The sequence below is a fragment of the Hylaeus anthracinus genome, unplaced genomic scaffold (genome assembly GCF_026225885.1).
Source record: "Hylaeus anthracinus isolate JK02 unplaced genomic scaffold, UHH_iyHylAnth1.0_haploid 12001, whole genome shotgun sequence".
Classification (NCBI taxonomy): domain Eukaryota; kingdom Metazoa; phylum Arthropoda; class Insecta; order Hymenoptera; family Colletidae; genus Hylaeus; species Hylaeus anthracinus.
The window spans coordinates 4,504,839-4,523,027 of NW_026534348.1; the positions used below are offsets into that span (position 1 = coordinate 4,504,839).

The window sequence follows — 18,189 nt, forward strand, 5'->3', positions numbered from 1 at the left end:
TCATTGGAAACGATTTCCAAAGCGACGTGCGCAATAACGATAAGGTTGAACCTCATAGTCTACCGTTCGGAATTTCTTGGCACTTTTCGCCGCTCGTCCCGACCCACCCTCGCTGCCCTCGATAATCTGCAATACCCATCTAGCGCGGATTCAGCTGACTGCGAAACGGTTACGCGCTGTTTATGCAAACGTTATCGCGAAGCGTCGAAGCGGAGAGCTCGACCGATGATTTCGAGGTGTTCGCAATATCCCGGGTGGCGAAAGTCGTAGCGGCGGTTCGATTCGGTATTTGCCACGGAGAAGTTGTCGAGCCATCTGGAGGCGAGCTTTCCCGACTTTGAAAATTCCTGGCCCATTGCCACGCGGATGAGAAATTGCTGGAAACGTCGCGATCGGCCGTGGCAACGACCGTCGCTGAGCCCGAGCTTTAATCCACACGGTGTAATTCCGAGATTAACCGTGCGTGTACGTGGATTTCGCAACCTCCGCGCTCCCGGAGATTATTTCGCGACCCTTCCATACCTGTGTAATGACAAAGCAGCAACAACGCCGACGAAATACGTCTCCGTCGATAGGAAATTTTAATCCGGATCAAAGAGTGCCAGCCCTGTCCGCCGCTCTCGTTCCCTCTCTCGCGACACTTTTTCGCGGATTGGTTATTAACAACCAATACGGTGCAGACGTAGTCGTATCCATTTAATCATAATACTCGCGGAGATTTTTATTTGTTCCGCGTTATCTCGACCCTTTGATCTACGTTTTCATACGAATTGCGATACGAAATAATAAAATCTCCTTCAAGTACTCAAAAATTTTAATCTAGTTTTTATTGTATCTTTCGATACTTCACCGGACATCGCTGGAGCAAAACGCGAAGGTTAAGCTACCTGAAAATTCTCTACGAAGTCTTTCAATTATTTCCGTCGCGTTAAGAATGAATTTCGTGTCGCCGAGCTGTCGCTGCTCCGCAACGAGCACTTTGTAAACGCCGAGAAAAAATCTAACGTAGTCCGAGAAACGTGGAGCGGCGCAAGTTACGATTCCCCTGCGATTTACCGAAAGGTCGAATTTTATTCGAGTCGGGCCCAGGTAAGGTAGAATTATGAGGCCGATACTCGGGGTTGACAAGCTCCAAGGGCCAGAAATTTTTATGAGCGCCATTCGACGTTTCGGTGCGGGTGGCCGCGACGTTCAGGTGTCTGGAGACGTCTCTCCCTAGTCGCGGAAAACGGAGGGCGCGGTAGAATTGACGCGTCACCTTGTTCCAAGGGGTTGACTTGTCCGCTAGAGTATTTTAATTGAACGGTCTACGAGCGCTAATCAAGTTTCTCCACCCGCTGGATAATATTGATTTTCCCTCCGTCCGTTGAAAATTCAATTTTCTCGCCCCCTCTTCTCTCCCTTTCTCTCCATCGTTGTCTCTCTTTGGTTATTTGGAATTTCTGTCGTTCGGTGCCGAACAAATATCGAAAACTCTGCTGGCTTCGGGTGACGGAAAAAAACGCAACAGGGTCGAACGCGTCGAAATTATTTGATTCTCGCGCCGACTAATTGTATCGTCGTTGCCTCTTTTTGCTGAGCACGCGTGATTGCAAATAATTATAAGAAATACTCGTTAAAGAATCGCTAAGGTAAATAAAAGTTTGTAGCTGGTAGCGTGCACCTCTTTTGTATCGCCGTTTCCATATAATTTTTCGAATTACGAATGGTCTTACGGTTTTCCTTTCAAAAATATTTGTAGTATGTATGCCAACGTTACTTATTTACTTTTCAATTTATAAATCAAACAACCACAGAGGAATGTGGCGTTCCATAAATGCGCGATAAGCTCGAGCGTGCAACGCGGTTAAAAACAATTGGGAAACGCTGATGTAATCGAGGAAAGGCTCGGGAGGGAAAGGGCGAGCGTGGACGGTGGTGGGTTTCCCGATCTCCTCCCATTCCGTGCTCGTTCCACTCGTCCACCACGAATTTCTCCGGCACTTTGTCTCGATTGAGGCGCGGTTAAATGCGCCGAGAAAGAAAGACAGCTGGACGACGAGGTGGAACGGTGGATGGATCGGGACAGAGAGGTACCTAAGGGTGGATGGAAGCGAGAGAGGGCGAGAAAACGACAGAAAATTTATGGGCCGAAGCGACGGCGGTGTCGGCGGCGGCTCGGTCGGATATACCTACGCGCCGCGCGAGATTAATATTACTTTATGAATCCTAAGAAGCTTATGAAAACCCTGTCAAGTTAATAAATCGATAAAGTTTTCCCACTTTATCGGGCACTTGCGCGCGACGAGGTAGAGGAGAGAAAAATTGAGAACGGAGGAGGAGACAGGAGAAGAGGACCGCGTCGTTTCACCGCGCGACGGCGCTCGAATAACCGAGAAAATAAAGGGGCCTCTTACGTATTCGTAGTTGGCTTATTTCCGCGTCGCGGAGAAGCTGTCGCGGGCTCCTCGACGCCCGGACGGAAAATAAAATTGATTTTTACGACGCTCGACGAACGACGGAGAGATCTGTCGAGGCAGTAATTGGAAACTGCCTCGAAAGAAGTGTAATGATTTTTTAACGGGGAATCGATAACCTCGATGGAAACAACGCCGGATTATCCTTCCATTTGCGCCTCCGTCCTATCTCCGGGAAAGATGCTTTCAAGTCAAGTGCGACAACACCGTCTCCAAATACGCTGAAATCAAAAATCAACTCTGGTGTAGCTCCGAGTAGCGCGCTGAGACCTTATTTATTCTTCGTATATAATGCTGCCTTGTCAAAACACCCTTATCGGTACATGGGCTGCAACATCTTTCAATTTGAATAAAATTCCTGCTTCCGTTGGCAAGGAAATCACCTCTTCGAGGGGAACAAAGACAGTGCAGTGGCACCTCATGTCCTCGCCACAAGAGGTACTCCGCGCGTTTCTCGCAAGTGCTCGGTCCTGCCTAAAATTCATAAACGTATATAATTCAACAGTCTCCTTAAATGCACAAGTTTCTCTACGATAAATGGACAGTAACATGATCCGGGATCGGATATCTCGATGAGACAATACTAATGCAACGATCAAACTTTTTTTTATTATTACCGTTTTTATCGTAAAACTGTGTCCCGCGAGAGGAGATTCAGCTGGTCTCGGGCAACAAAGAGGGGTTACGTTCTCATGAACCGCAGAATCTCTAACGAACGGACGCGTCTTTATTTTCGAGCCACCGTCGGCCCGTTATCAGTAGAGTTTATTGCGGCACCGTCCATTGTGCCGGCCCCGGCTAGTTATCACGTTCGTTTATTTATAAGGGAACTTTATGGCCGCCATTTACCGGGCGTCCCACGTAATAACAATAATAGCCATGTAATGCATTCGCATTCTAATTGCAGCGCCGAACTTCGTGAGCTCCATGTCCCAGGGAGACTTCGTCTACTTCTTCTTCCGGGAGACTGCTGTAGAATATATCAATTGCGGCAAGGTAAGTAGTTCGCGCCGCTTAATTGCGCAATTAGTTTCGCGAGCGCGGGATCCATTTCGTGAAACGACCGGAAAATCGGGGACGATTAAACCTTCCGAAACTGTAACGGATTGAAGTTCCCGGAAACTTTAATCGGCGATTCGGCCTACTCCCGGCGATGGGCACAATTTTAGCGCTATACTATATCACGAATAATTCCAAGCGATTTTTATTCCATGTCGTTTAATCGAATTGCTCGCGACGCGGGTATAGAGTTTTCAGAAACATAAATCTGTTAGCTTTCGCGACTTCAACAATTTAGAGTCTGCTTCTTCGTGGTTCTTTTATTCGTTACTCCAAATTTTCTCATCTTCGCCTAACGCGACGAGCGTCGCAGTATCTTGCGAACTTGGTTCGAAAAGTCCCCCGCCAACGGCGAACAATTTGCGACGAGCTACGCAGAAAATTTGAAACCGCGAGGCACGTCTCTAGTTGCGAACCTCGAGTCCAATTTGTCGACAAAGATGCCCGCCATCGAGTTTCTCCCGCTACGTCGAGGATATCGCGTGTAATTTCGCGACGACGAAAATGCATCGACGCACGTACGCGTAATATCGGAACGCGGGGAGAATCGAGAGGGCGACAGACGCGATCTTACCGATCGTTCCGCGACGACTCGATCCACGACTCGCGGCAAATGGCGGAATAAATCCTTCGTGTTTGCTGGAGAGGGCTCGAGAGCTTACATAAATAAAAACGGAAAGGTCCAGTCCGTAATGCAAATGTTTCATTACTTGGATCGGAGTTGTCTTCGGACCACGCAAATGTGAAAAATTTTAACGATAATCGTAGCATTGGACGAAGAACGGCAAACGTGAAAGAACTCTGATGAAATCTGTACAATCTGTTTATTGTGATTTCGTCGTGTTCGTGTTGCAGACCGTTTATTCTCGCGTGGCGAGAGTCTGTAAATACGATCGAGGCGGGCCGCATCGGTATCGCAATAGGTGGACATCGTTCCTAAAGTCTCGTCTAAATTGCTCCGTCACCGGAGACTTTCCTTTTTACTTCAACGAAATACGTAAGTAACTTCATATTCATCCTTGCATAACGCTGCGTCAGTGCGCACAATCGATCTCTGTTTACCCATTCTCGAACAGGTGTTCGACGCGTAGAGGTTGTTACACCACGGACAAACTAAAACTCGTTTCAACGTTCGCTTCTGAATCAACTATCGCTACATCAGAAATAAAATTAAAGATACACGAATTCCCTTGGGTCAGAGATCGATCTTGGCGCGATCAATTATTAAAACGCACCGTTCACCGTGGAGCTGAGGAAATAAATTTCATCGGGTGCGCTCGTAAATGTCTCCTCGACCACGGGGGAACGGCCGCGCAAATAAAGGGCATCGCGAAATTACAGCTGACGTTATTTGCAGAATCAACGACGGAACTGATATCGGGTCAGTACGGGAATAAGTCCGCGCAGCTGGTATACGGCACTTTCACCACCCCTGTGAACAGCATCAGCGGCTCGGCCGTCTGCGCGTTCTCCTTGCAGGACATCGCCGACACCTTCAAGGGCAACTTCAAGGAGCAGAGCGCCATCAACTCGAACTGGCTGCCCGTGCAGAGCACCAAGGTCCCGGACCCCAGACCCGGTCAATGCGTCAACGACTCTCGCACGCTGCCCGACTTGACTCTCAACTTCATTCACACGCACTCCCTTATGGACGAGCTGGTCCCGAGCTTCTTCGGGCAGCCTATCGTCATACGCACCAGCTTCCAGTAAGTTTCACGTTTCTTCGTTATTGATCCTTTACCCTTTGCACTCGAGAGGCAACTCTCAGTCACCACTAGCTTCGACGCAGCAAATCAACCTAAACAATGTTTGCTTAGGTTTCGTTTCTTTGGAACACGAAGTAAAAAATTTAATGAGAAATTTGTTTATTTTTCCAAAAACCAGTTACAGGTTCACCCAGATCGCCGTGGACCCCCAGGTGAAAACGCCAGGCGGCAAGACGTACGACGTGCTGTTCATCGGCACCGACAACGGGAAGGTAATCAAGGCGGTGAACGCAGAGTCAGCGGACACTCACCTGAAGGTCAGTCCAGTGGTGATCGAGGAGATCCAGGCGTTCCCGTCTACGATACCGGTGCGAGGGATAAAAGTGGTGAGAGCCTCGCAAGCCGGCGACGGCCTCGAGGACGGCAGACTGGTCGTGATCGCCGACAGCCAGGTTCAGGCCCTGAGGCTCCATCGCTGCTACAGCGATAGGATCTTGTCGTGCGGCGAGTGCGTGGCCCTGCAGGATCCCTACTGCGCCTGGGACAAGGTGGAAGGCAAATGCAGGGCCTTGGTCGGACCAGCGGCCACGGACGCCAGCAGATTCTTGCAAAGCGTCGCCACCGGCTCCCACTCCTCCTGTCCGTTGAACAAAGGGACGAACAAGGACCCAAGCAGCGTCGGCGCTATTTCCGCGAACCAGAACAAATTTTCCCAGGACTCGATGATCCCCAACAAGGAGGGCCAGGGAGGGGAGATCATCAACATTATGCAGGACGAGGAGCAGGATAGCTCGGGTAGGTAGAAGAACGATCGGTATCATGGATGCATCTGGCACGAAATCAAGCTTCAGCTTCTGGATCTCGAGTCATAACTGTCATAATTTTAATTACTTTTATCGCGATCTCCCGTTTTCTTTCAGGTCCAGAGGTGTCGGCAGCAGACTCACCACCGCCGCAGTACTCTGTGGAAACCCTGGTGATGGCCGTGGTAGCCGGAGCGCTAGCGGCACTGTTGGTCGGCTTCGTGGCGGGCTACCTGTGCGGCAGAAAATGCAGAAAAGACGAAGACGACAATCTGCCGTATCCCGACACGGAATACGAGTACTTTGAGCAACGCAAAAACGTCAATAGGTAAGCAGTCGTCGACTATTGGAAGGTTCGAAGGAGTAGAGCACTGAAAAAAGAGACGAGCAAATCGATAACTAGTATCGCGCGTTGCAGCCGGTTAGCGCCAGAGCCAAAGTTACTGCCCCAGGAGGAAGTGACGTACGCGGAACCGGTGCTCGTTCCGCAGCCGCCGAAGCTCCACTCCCCAAAGGGCACGATGCGAAAACCGCCACCAACGCCGACGGAAACGCTGTTCCAGTTCCCGGACGGTTACGGTTTCCGCGGGCCCAGGGACAACTTCGGGACTCTACGATCCCATCAAGGTGACGCGTATCGACGCAACGACGGGTTCGCGACCACCCGCAGCGTGAAGAAGGTTTATCTCTGAGAAACGAGCGAGGAGGGAGGCGGCCGTCACCGGAGCCTAGGACGGCCAACGCGCAATCGCCGTAACGCGATTGTGACTTCCGGGGGACAGTCGAACCGCGAGCTCGCGGGCCCGAGGACGCTAGAATCGCCCTCGCCGCCTTCCAGCGTCTCGTCCAGTTCCCCTTCACCTCCCTCCTCGTCACCCTCGCCAACCCTCGTATCGATCGCCATGACAGGCGGTTCGCCGCCACCGCCGACACCGCCCTGCAGTTTCATCTATCGGACATAGTCGTCGTCGTCGTCGTCGTCGGCGTCGGCGTCCACCTCACCGCCGCCGTCGTACTCCGCTTCTTGTTACGCGACGCCAGCCGCCGGGACGCCGTTCTACGGTTCCGCTGCGCGTTCCGATCCTGTATAGTAAGGGTGTGCTCGAGTCGTCGAGCCGGAGAGAACAAAAATCGGCCTCGGTCGTCTCGGACCTATGCGCGCTGACTTTCCCTGTTTTTGTCCGGTTTCGTTGCGCGTTACGCATCCTCGGTTGCGTTCGCCAGACCGTTTGAAATCGCAGGTATAATTGCCGGAGCAAACGCAGCGATTTTGTTGTAAAAATTGTTCCCATGGACGGCAGGGGGCTCTCTACTCGCAGAGTGCCAATGATTCGAGTCCGACCTGACGGTATCCCGATGCTGGAACTTGGAGAGCCTGAACGTGACGAGGCGCGCTGTGGCGCGTAGTTTACGATTAGTCTGGCAGTTGCGAGGGATTATCGCTGAAGTAATCGCTGCCCAATTCAGGTAGGTTCGAGGTTATCTGTTCCACTCGAGGCTGTCTCAAGTCGCCTAGGGTTTGTTCCTACGATTATACACGCGCGTCGATCGAGTCCAGAGATCGCCGATATCGCGTCACGAGAAGAGTCGCGACCGGAATCGAGAAACCACAAACATGAAACACCTCTTCTATGATCACGGCCAGCGAAGTATCGTCAGGACAGTTTCGAGTCCTTGTCCTCCGAGGAAGACGCCAGTATTCTCACGTGTCGATCGAGTTCCGGTGATCAGGCTCGATCGACGGGACGGTGAATCGTCTCGCGACGTCGCGATCTCCGCCGTTTATATCCGAATACCGCGCGAGTAGTATTACGGCAAGGTTTCTTCTCGCGTGAAGTCAATTAAAAGAGACTATCGTCGGGACTCGCGTTGCGATTTTTCTAATGTTGTAATATTTAACGAGCGAGCGATCGACAGTGCCATTATTGTTCGCGTAATACTACCGCGTGCCTCGAAATCAACGGATAATCGTGCCGATAATCGCGGCGTTGCTTTGTTCTTTTTTTTTCTCGGATGGAAAAATAATTTGACAAGAGAAGTAGAGGGAAAAGGGAAATTGTCGTTTGGCTCCGTAATCGCGGGCACCGTGAGAACACGATCGTGAAATCGCGGAGATCGCCGCGTTGCCTTTTACGATGATTAACCCAAAGACGACTTCTCGAGTCTTGATTGATCGTATACGTTTTTAAACATTCGCGGAGCATTCTGCTTTTTTTTCTAATTAATATTTGTTCTTTCAGAAAAAATTGTCGTTTTCTCTGTGTAGCTTTAACGTCATTCGTGCGTTTTTTTTATTATTCTTCCTATCGTTCTGTTTATTGGAAAAGAAAACGTACATTGATTACAGTCATCCTCTATGGAAGTCATCCTAGAGTTAATCGGCAGACACTCGTAACTTTTCGCAGCACAAGAGTTTGAGTAGAGACTCGAGCTAAAATGAAAGCGGTGAAACACTGACAAATGTGGTACAACAAACAAGCGCGCGCGGTAAATTGTCGACGGACTGTGAACACCGTTGCTAACCGCTGCGCTCGAATAACCATTTTCCGCAAAGTTCGTTCGTGCTGCGAAGAGTTAACTGCCGCTTACAGTCTGGGCGGCTGGCCACCGCCGACAATTTCCCGCGGCCGATTCCTAATTTCGTCGAATGTACGTTTCGGAAACGCGCGTTTCACCACCTGCACAATATACGTAATAGTGAGGGAAGAGAGCAAGGGGAGAGAAAGCGTGTGTGACAGGTGTTTGGGAGATGCAGAAGGAGACAAACAGAGAGCGTGGGAGAGAGAGAGAACGCGAGGGAGAAGGGACGAGAGTAGAGGTACAGGGCTTGTATGTAAATAATACGTATATACAAAAGAGATGAAAAAAGTAACATATACAACGGTTGGAAAGTTGTTACGAACGGCAGAGGGAAAGAATTAAGAGAGACTCAGTCCACCTAGAAATCTGGGCCCGATGGTACACGTAGACATCTATCTTAAAGTGCTTCTTATTTCAGTGTGTTTAGAGGTAACGCGTATGTGATATATTCTATATGACGAGATGTTTTCTAGGGGTTCAGAGAGAAAGACAGAGAGTGAGACGGTCAGGGGAGGGTGGTGCGACTCGAACGACTCTCTTCGACGAATTTCAGACGATGGACGCGGCGATGAACTCGACGGTCTCTTGTTCACACGAATTCGCGTCGCTGCTATCGAGATTCGCGACGCTAACCCGGATGTCGCTCAAGTGTTTCTGCTAAATTCGCTCGAATTACCAATCGACTGTACATAGAGTGTCATTTTTTTGTAACGAAAGGATGTAATAGGCTATACACGCGCCAATGTTTGCTACAACGCTGTACGCTGCTGACATCGAGTTTGCATCGACTATATTTAGACATTACAGGAAACCCTGTTCCTTTACGAGAACGACGGGAACGTTTGGGTTAGCTTCGCGAGGATCCAACGTTTTCTTGATTGTTGAATTGTTCTCTTCGTGGAATCGTCCGTCGAGTTGGCTCGTCTACCGCGGAAGATATCGACGGGATTCGGTGAACAATCGAGCGAGGGTGTCACGTCGCTTTCTTCTCGTTTCGTTCGTGTTTTACACGCACACGACATACACCGTAAACACACGAGAAACCGACTTGTACGTTTGTCGCGGCGCATTTTTCCGTTCATCGACTATCGCGACAGTTGTCGATCGATCCGATCGATCGGCCCCATTTTCAATTGAGAAACGAAGGCCCGCCCTTGCCACACTCGCCCCCTTAAACGGTAAGACTGAAAAGACTCCTCTCGAAAGGGCGGGCCCCTTTATCCGTTCCTCGTTCTTAGAGTACCGTTTAGATCGGCATCGACGAACACGGTTTCCTTTGTTGACAGTACAAATATTTCGTCGCGTTTCGTCATCGATCGTCGAGAACGTTCCGTGTCTAGCGTGATTTTCAACGCTTAGGCGACGCTTTTCTCGCGAGAAGATCGTAGCGATGTGAGCCACCTTTTTCTTCAATTTGGGATGGCTGCATTTACGCGCATAAACGAAAGGGGTTTTCGCTCTTAACGTAAAGGGAGGAATGCACGTTCCGATCGGAAACGTCATATGCATAAACGTAATTCTACTTGACTCTTCGTTACGTGGGAAGAGGTCAGGTCCGGAATGGGCACAGGACGTTCAGCGGTCGGCGATCGAAACGACGGGTTGTCGCGTAGAAGACGACGCGATTTTATACACGTACCGAGCACGTGCATACAAACACATATACACACAGTGGCGCGGAAATCCGCGCGTTTCGAAGCTGCCATGTAGAATCGAGTCCGACACTTCTCGTCGATTGCGAAATATCTAATTGTACCTCCGGTGGTAGAGTGGCGTGTATTTTTAACGACTTGCTTTGACGCCGGTCCGGTAGGGGAGCGGACGGACCGTGTTTTCTAAGTTTGATACGATAAACGCGAGTTCGCGTTTTAATCCGGTTAAGGTTCTACTAAATCACCCTTAGCGATCGTTTCGCGAATGGAAGACTCGGGCACGATACCAAAGATAATTTACTCGTAAACTAGGCACCGTTGGTCGTCGCAACGATGGTTCGGAGGCGCACAAAACGACAGGGACGCGGTGGCCCCTCGCACAAAAGCACCCCCGCGGTTCAGGGACAAGGTGTGTAGACTCTTCGAACCCATTTCGTTGCCCTTCTTTTCCGGTAACGGTGTTCAGAAGTTTGCTATTTTTATATTTAACCCAGTCGCGCCATTTTTTATTTACTCTGTTGGCCAGATTATATGTGTTCAATCGATGAAAAGCTCGTGCCACTGTTTTCAACGCTGCGACAGACAGCGTCTAATAGTGACTATTTTTGCTACTCGTTTGGTAAAGGAAATATTTAATGCAGTATCCGTTGACATACCCTCGGAAATTAGGAAACGATGCTTTCTAAAAGAAACGTATTTAGAATATTGTTCGGAAAGTCTAGGAAAGGTCGCGAATCTTGCAGAGTGCCCACCAAACTTATTTTTAAGTCAAACGCTTTTCACGTTAAACACGCTGTATTTACGAATATATTATCGTACGAATACGCCAGCATTTCCGTTCTTTTGTGGTTATTTGTGTTTTGAAATGAATATTCTATCTTTGAACGCAGAATCAAAACAGAAATGTACACAGATTGTAAAGTCAATTGAATCCTTCTTTTCCAAACAAGCGTGCCAAACGTTACTCTTCGGCGCTGTTTGTCCGCGCGTCGGTCCTTGCCAAAACTTGTTTACTGGCTAATTTCGTGTCGTCCCTTGAAAAAAGGAGGGGGCACGCGGGTTCGAGGACGGTCCACGGCAGTCGGGGGCCCCCCGAGTCGCGATTACGAGAGCCAGGGAGAGGATAGGAGGACGATCGAACGATCGCGCGACGTTGGAATTAAGTAATGCATGAAAAGCTGCGAGAGTTGCTAGCGCGCGATCAGAGAGATATTTTTCGTGACGGGAGTATCGAGGCAGCGCGTCGAAGGGATAGAAGGATGACGAGACGAAGCTGAATCGGGGCAAACGAAGGAATTACGAGAGAGAACGGGAAATCAGAGTTGTATAATGTTTAACGATATTATTAATCGAGCGCGTCGATGCTCTCGATGAGAGTAGACGGGGACGATTCAAGTATCGAACGCGTTCGAAAGTCGCGCGTTCGCGTTGTTTAAGCCAATAAGGAACGGATTCCATCCAAGATACATAACAAAAGATAAATAAATAAATAAAAAAACAAACAAACAAACAAAACTAAACGATGAAAATTGATTCGCGATGGCGTTCGTCGAGACGGACGAATTTGTTTTCGGGGTGAGGTTCGTTGAATTTCTCTCGGTGTGGTTCGATCGTGAACGCGAGAAGGGTTGGAGAAGAGGGCGAAGGAGGGAGAACCGAAAAGGGAATTTGGGGAAAACGAAACGCGAGTTGGGGAAAATTTGCGTTGCCGAGACGTTGCGCTAGACGAGAGGCGCGCGTGCGATGGTTTCATGCATTATTTCATTTCAAACGCTTGGAAAGCTCGAGTTTATTTGTCTGTAAATTTCTAACGGGTGAACAAAAAGGAACGAAAGTGTGGCTAGAAAAGGAGCGAATGAGCGTGTGCTTGAGCGTGAGAAAAAGTTTAGCCAGTTATTACGATTATTAAATCGAGGAAAAAAAAAATATTAGATAGACACACACACACAGAACATTACACACAGAAAACACGCATACACACCCACGTGGCCTCCTCGTTTGAGTAGGAGCGCCACCGGTTTAGAAATCGCAGCATGTACGAGGACAAGAGTTCGACGATGAAAGCTTAGATATAAGTAGAGGATTAGCGAACGGTATATATATATATAAATATAAATATAAATATAAATATAAATAAATATAAATAAAAAATATATATATATAGAACGCTTGAAACGTATATTAATATTATAACTTTTTATAAATATATTTTTCCGTCGAAGTCTAGCCTAGTTGGATACATACACGGTTATTAACGACTATTAATTTATCCGATCTGATTATTAATATCGAGGATCTAGCGTTAATTCGAACATTTTAGACGTCATAGTTTTACAATGATAGGCGGAGAAATTGTACGAAGCCGTGAGTCACTCGAAAAAGACGGGGGAGTAATATTCGCGGAACGAGGGGCGAGCCGAAGAACGACGAAGTCGAAGAAGAGACACATTAGTACCTAAAGTTATGAAATTTAACTACTAGCGTTGAACGTATTCGCGGAAGGGCAGCTCGCCTGCTCCGCGATCCATCGAGCATGCGAAATCCTTATCGGCATCGAAAACAATCGTTTAACGAACAAAAGGAACTTTGAATTACAGATCGAAATCATATATTTCACGGGGAACGTACGAGTTCATTCGATCGATCGAACCGCCTTTTCCAGTTCGTCATCCGTCACGCGAATAAGGTTTTGCCGACGATCCATCCTCCCGCGGAGTCCTCGACGACAAGAGTCGAGGAAATTGTTCACCGCGCGGGGTACGAATCGAGGTGATCGCGAAGCGACGAGTCGGCCCCTCTCGTGCTTTGTAATTAAGTGACAAACAAACGGAGCGACCGAGAGTATAGTTAGAGAGCAAGATCGAATGATAGCGCGAGCGTGACGAGTGCGAAAGAGAGAGAGAGAGAGAGAGAGAAAAAAAAAAGTCGTACGAGAAGAGAACGTGTATACATACGCATCTATACATAGTCCACGTATACATAGACCCTTCGTTTGATTTTCTCTTCTTCTGTTTCCTCTTGGGTTTGTTTCCAGAGCTGAAGGGAGAAGGAAAGAAACGGGAGACACAGAGCGAGATGAGGTCGAGGGCCCGGACGCGCGGGGCGTCCCGAAAAAAAACCCACCGTTTCGCGGGTACTGCGGGCCCTCGTCGCGCGTTCCGACACGAGCGAGCACTAATTTACAGCATTGTAACGCTAATTAATAATTACCGATAACTACCGAGTAATAATCATACCGATTAAACTAAAGTAATAGATCGATCGCGGTTCACCCAGAGGATTTTTAAACGACGACGCGTGGGAGGGAAAATGAAAAGATGATACGAACGCATATAGTATTTATTCAACGATAAAGTAACGAGACGTAACACGTATTTTGCTTCTTCCTAATACAGTGCCGTTTACGCTATTTTTTACTGTAACTGATATAGAGAAATTCGGGCCGGGGGTGTGCGCGCGCGGCGTTCGGAGGGGAGGGTGGGGGGGGAGGGGCAGGCGCGTGGCCACCCTTCCAAACAAATGTGCGTGCGATTTTTCAGCGTGAAAGGATTGTTACACGTGCGCGAGAGCGAAAGAAGCGAGAGCTGGCGCGTCGGGTTCAGAGACGGGCACGCTTCTTATCCGGATACAAATGAAATTAACTTGAAATGAAACTTTAGTTCGCGTTGAACTAGCTTCTGGATAACTGATCGATCGAATGTGTCTTTACTCGACGTTTTTTTTTTTTTTTTTTTATTCGTTATTACAGGAACGAAATGTTGCCCGTCTTTGATCGAGTTTCTAATGCGATCGGCCGTCGTGCGTTTTGACGAAAAGTGACTCCGAGAGGCGCGACTCTGGCACCTTTTTCGACGATAGTTTGTTCTTCGACAAAGTACGACACAAGATTTGGACCTAAGGACACGTCCATATAAATTGGACGCGTTCAAAGGGGCACCGCGATCCGTAACCCTCGTAAAATCTCCGTCGCTGGCGTCGCAACGAATTCACTGTCAATTACAACCGAACCACCGGCACAGCTTTCAGTCGTTCCACGACAGTCTCGCGACTCCGTGTCCAGTAAATGTAGTTTCACACGATTTTTAAGTAAACGCGAAAGCGGACTCGACGCGTTGTCCGCCGAGGGATGGAGATGTTTCACGACGAATAATTCTGAGAAAGCTAGACCAGAGTCGCGATTTCGGGAGGAGGGGGGGGGGGGGGGGGGAAGGCTGAACGAATCGAGGGGTGGGCCTTTTACTTAAATGTCGCGCACGTACGCGCGACTCGCCGTAATTCACTAGTGAGAACACCATTCGATATTAATCGACGAGAGCGCGTGAATGCATCGTATGGATGGCTGTGCGTGTGCGCGTTTGCATGAAATAAAAAGTAGCGAGAAAGAAAAAAAAAGAAACTTGGGGGGAAAAAAGGGAAACGCGAAGAGTGAAAATTTTTGGCGCGACGTTTCAGTGCCCGCGAGGAAATTCCACTTGTTCACACACGGCTCCCCGGGTCCCCGTGGTCCCCATGGGAATCGTTCTCCCGCGGAGTCGAACCGATTTTAAAAAAAAGAATATAGCACCGGGGGAATGAATAATAATTAATAATAATATTAATGATACTAATAATAACGATATTGCATTAATACCGAAGGTATATTATTGCCGATAATTATATTGTAACGACACGAGAATGATATTATATGATACTCTTTATAAACGCAGGAGGCGAGTGGGTGAGACGCGAGATTCGAAAGCGTGTGCGCGACAGAGAGAATGGTAATCTAACGCGTGAACGTGACTACGGAGCGACTGTGAGAAAGAGAGAGAGAGAGAGAACGTGGAATGTCGTGTAGATTTTTTCGCAGTAGGCTGACGGTAGAGACACGGCGAGTCTACTATTAATGGAGGAAAAACCAAGAAAATAATTAAAAAAGTAAAGTAAAAAAAAAAAAAATATCATAACGCGAAAAAAGGTATAGTAGTGATTTACTATCGGCTGACACGTAGCGTGAATGCTGACATAGGAGAAGCATGCTGGCAACGAGTGCTTTTGTGGATTCCGGAGGCGGATGTTGAACGAACGACCTCGGCTCGCTTTGGCCTCCCTCGTCCGCGGTTAATTTTATTCGGTACCGCAGCCAAACGTAGGCTAAACTCTCGCGTAGATACAAAATTTCGTTACGGACCACCTTTTGGTCTCCTATCTGTTCGATGAAAATTGCAATAACTTACTCGAATAATCGCAAATAAATTGCTAGCCGGAATATTTATTCGCGCATTCGAATAAAATTCTGCCCATCTCTTGAGCGGAACTCTCGAGACGCCTGCTTTTGCCAGGAAGAGAGGATCTCCCGCGGCGACAGGGGGTAAGAGCGAGCCAGGTGGAGCGGGAACGCGAGAGAAAAGGGGGAACTCGTTTCCATTACCGTATTGCGGTCGTCGTGCCTGACATAGTTCGCTATTAACCCTAGAAGGACCGAGTCGCGTTAAATTCCAAGGGTGGGAGACCACATTTTCCATATTTTTAATTGGAACACGATCTTCAACGGCTGCTATTGCGAGCAATGTTAAGTTCTACGTTTGGGAAATTAACACGCTCCTTTCTCGAGAAGTAAAATGTTCCTTTCGTCATCTTTTTTTTTTTTTTTTTTTTCAAGATGTATAGGCTGTCAACGAAAATTGTGAGACTTTCGTTATGTAAATAGGAAGAGTAACCAAAGAATCGTGAATTTTTATTCATCGATGACACAGAATACGCGTAAAATTGTACAATAAATTTATTTATTTACCTTTTGGGGACACGGAATATTTCCTGATCGATGGGGTCGTCGAGTCCTCTTACTTGGTCTTTCTAGGGGTCGGGAGAAGGGTTTGAGAGACGCAGGTGAAGCGTAGAACGTGGGATAAGGGTCGCAGGGATGGAAAGATCGTGCGCAGGACGGATGCGAGAGAACGCAGGGGAACGGAGAAGAGTATCGAGAGAAAGGAGAGAGCGAGAGAGCGTGAAAATGAGGGGAATGCGCGGATGGGAGCGAGCGAGAGGGAGAAAATGAATAGGCGCGACTGTAGATTCGGAATGTCACTTAGCCAGCAGACTGCTGTTCATAGTGCCCTGTTATAGTGGGTTCCCTAGGCAGAGCGGCAGAGACGCGATTAAAAAGCGAAAACGATGGAGTCGGACTTAGGGGTGGCGCCGAGCGAGAGTGCTGGGGAAAGAGTACGCGTAGACGAGAGACCAAAGACGCAGGGAATCGGAAGAGACGCTAGCAAGCATCTGAGAAAAAAAGAAGGCGAATTGACTTTTGCACCGCGACGACGCCTGCCTAGATTTATGGCAGGGACGAGCGAATTTCTTATCCGGATAAGTGTTTTGGCTAACATTGTTTCTTCAATTAAAATTACTGTATGAAACGCGAGGTGAAATTGTGCATTTCACGTTGGAAAAATGAAAATCGTCTCGGTGATAGTTAAACGATCAGATAGATTACTGTAGAATATTCTTGTTGTTGTTCGAACGAAATTTTGTCCGTCTCTGCTCATCGATGGCTACGATCCCGCCTAGAATCGCGTCGGGACGCCAGCTGCGACACTCTCCAAGGTTCCGTTAGTTTTTTGGAGGAACCATTACACCAACCTGGCGAGAACCGATCCGCCAGTTATCGAGTAGGGCCAGGGCTCTCTCGAATTGTTCTGTAGTCGACTGTTCGAAAACTATTCGAATACTTGACCGTTCTAATACCCACTCGAATACTTCACTGTTCGGATAGTAATATTTGATATTCGAGTGTATGAAAATGTTCCACGTTTATACGCGATATTCGAGTACATTGAAATGATTCGAGTAGTCTCGGGCCCCAGTCTCGAGGAACAGTGACGAGCGATATCGTATGGTACTACTACTACTGCAAATCGGTAGATACGATCGGTACTACCGGCAACTATTAATGCTAGGGTTACTATTACTACTACTACATTACTACTACTACCGTTTACGAGCGCAGGACGCGGCTCTTGGTCGGGATCGTCGTTCGTCGCGCGATTTCCAGTTCCCTTCGATCGATCGAGGTATCGTAAAAAGCGGAGAAGATGTTCGATCGCCTCTTGAATCGCAAATATTTCCATCGAGGTCTCTCTAGGTCGATACGGACGTGAAAGAAAAAAAAGTAGCTTGGTTGATATACGAGGTACTCCGCTCTCTGCCCACGGGACCCTGATCTATTTTTCAGAATACGCTATTGTGATTATTACTATATGATAACAATTTAAAAAAAAAAAAAACCCACTGAAAACCACAAAAAACACCTTGTACTATTGTTTATTATACGATTCTGACGATTATTATTTACAATGTTAATAATCTATATTAACGATAATTACCGCATTATACCATTATTATATTTAGTACTATTTAGAGAGTGAGGCTGCTACTATATTAATGAATTAAGTACTATAAGTAACGGATTAAGTAATTCATTAGACTTTATATATAAATATATAAATATTACTAAACATACTCTTCGCGTCAAAACTGCGTTTATCGGTTTTTCTCTTCGTATACACGTTGATTTCCTATACATATACGAAATATATATATAAATATTATAAATATGAATATACATAAAGTATTTAATAATCACACCGTACGACTGCCTCTGACTCGATTTTTCTTTTCCGGCCGTGCTTGTTCAGTCGGCGTTTACGAGCGTTCTTTCGTTTCACCCATTTACATTCGACGACTACGTTATTTTATATATCATAAATAGACATAGACTGTACCACGAAATATTAAGTAAAAATAAATTTGATTAGGTAATACACGACGATTTCATTTACAACCCCAAACTCCATCACATATCAAATTTACATAATTAACGTAATTCATGCTATGTCAACGGACTTGATCTTGTTACTTACTAACAGAAAATAGATATTTCTCGATAAACTTTCAC

The 18,189-nt window shown here is 47.5% G+C and overlaps 1 protein-coding gene across 1 annotated transcript in view; it reads left to right on the forward strand.

Moving 5' to 3' along the window:
- LOC128890979 (semaphorin-1A) overlaps positions 1 to 18,055 on the forward strand; it is a 218,453-nt gene extending 200,398 nt beyond the window's left edge. Inside the window, exons 5-10 of the mRNA XM_054150069.1 lie at positions 3,364 to 3,452; positions 4,371 to 4,512; positions 4,873 to 5,221; positions 5,400 to 6,016; positions 6,142 to 6,352; positions 6,443 to 18,055. Coding sequence (XP_054006044.1) covers positions 3,364 to 3,452; positions 4,371 to 4,512; positions 4,873 to 5,221; positions 5,400 to 6,016; positions 6,142 to 6,352; positions 6,443 to 6,716 — 1,682 coding nt within the window. The 3' untranslated portion in view covers positions 6,717 to 18,055. The remainder of the gene's footprint in view (positions 1 to 3,363; positions 3,453 to 4,370; positions 4,513 to 4,872; positions 5,222 to 5,399; positions 6,017 to 6,141; positions 6,353 to 6,442) is intronic.
- Positions 18,056 to 18,189: the final 134 nt, after the last annotated feature.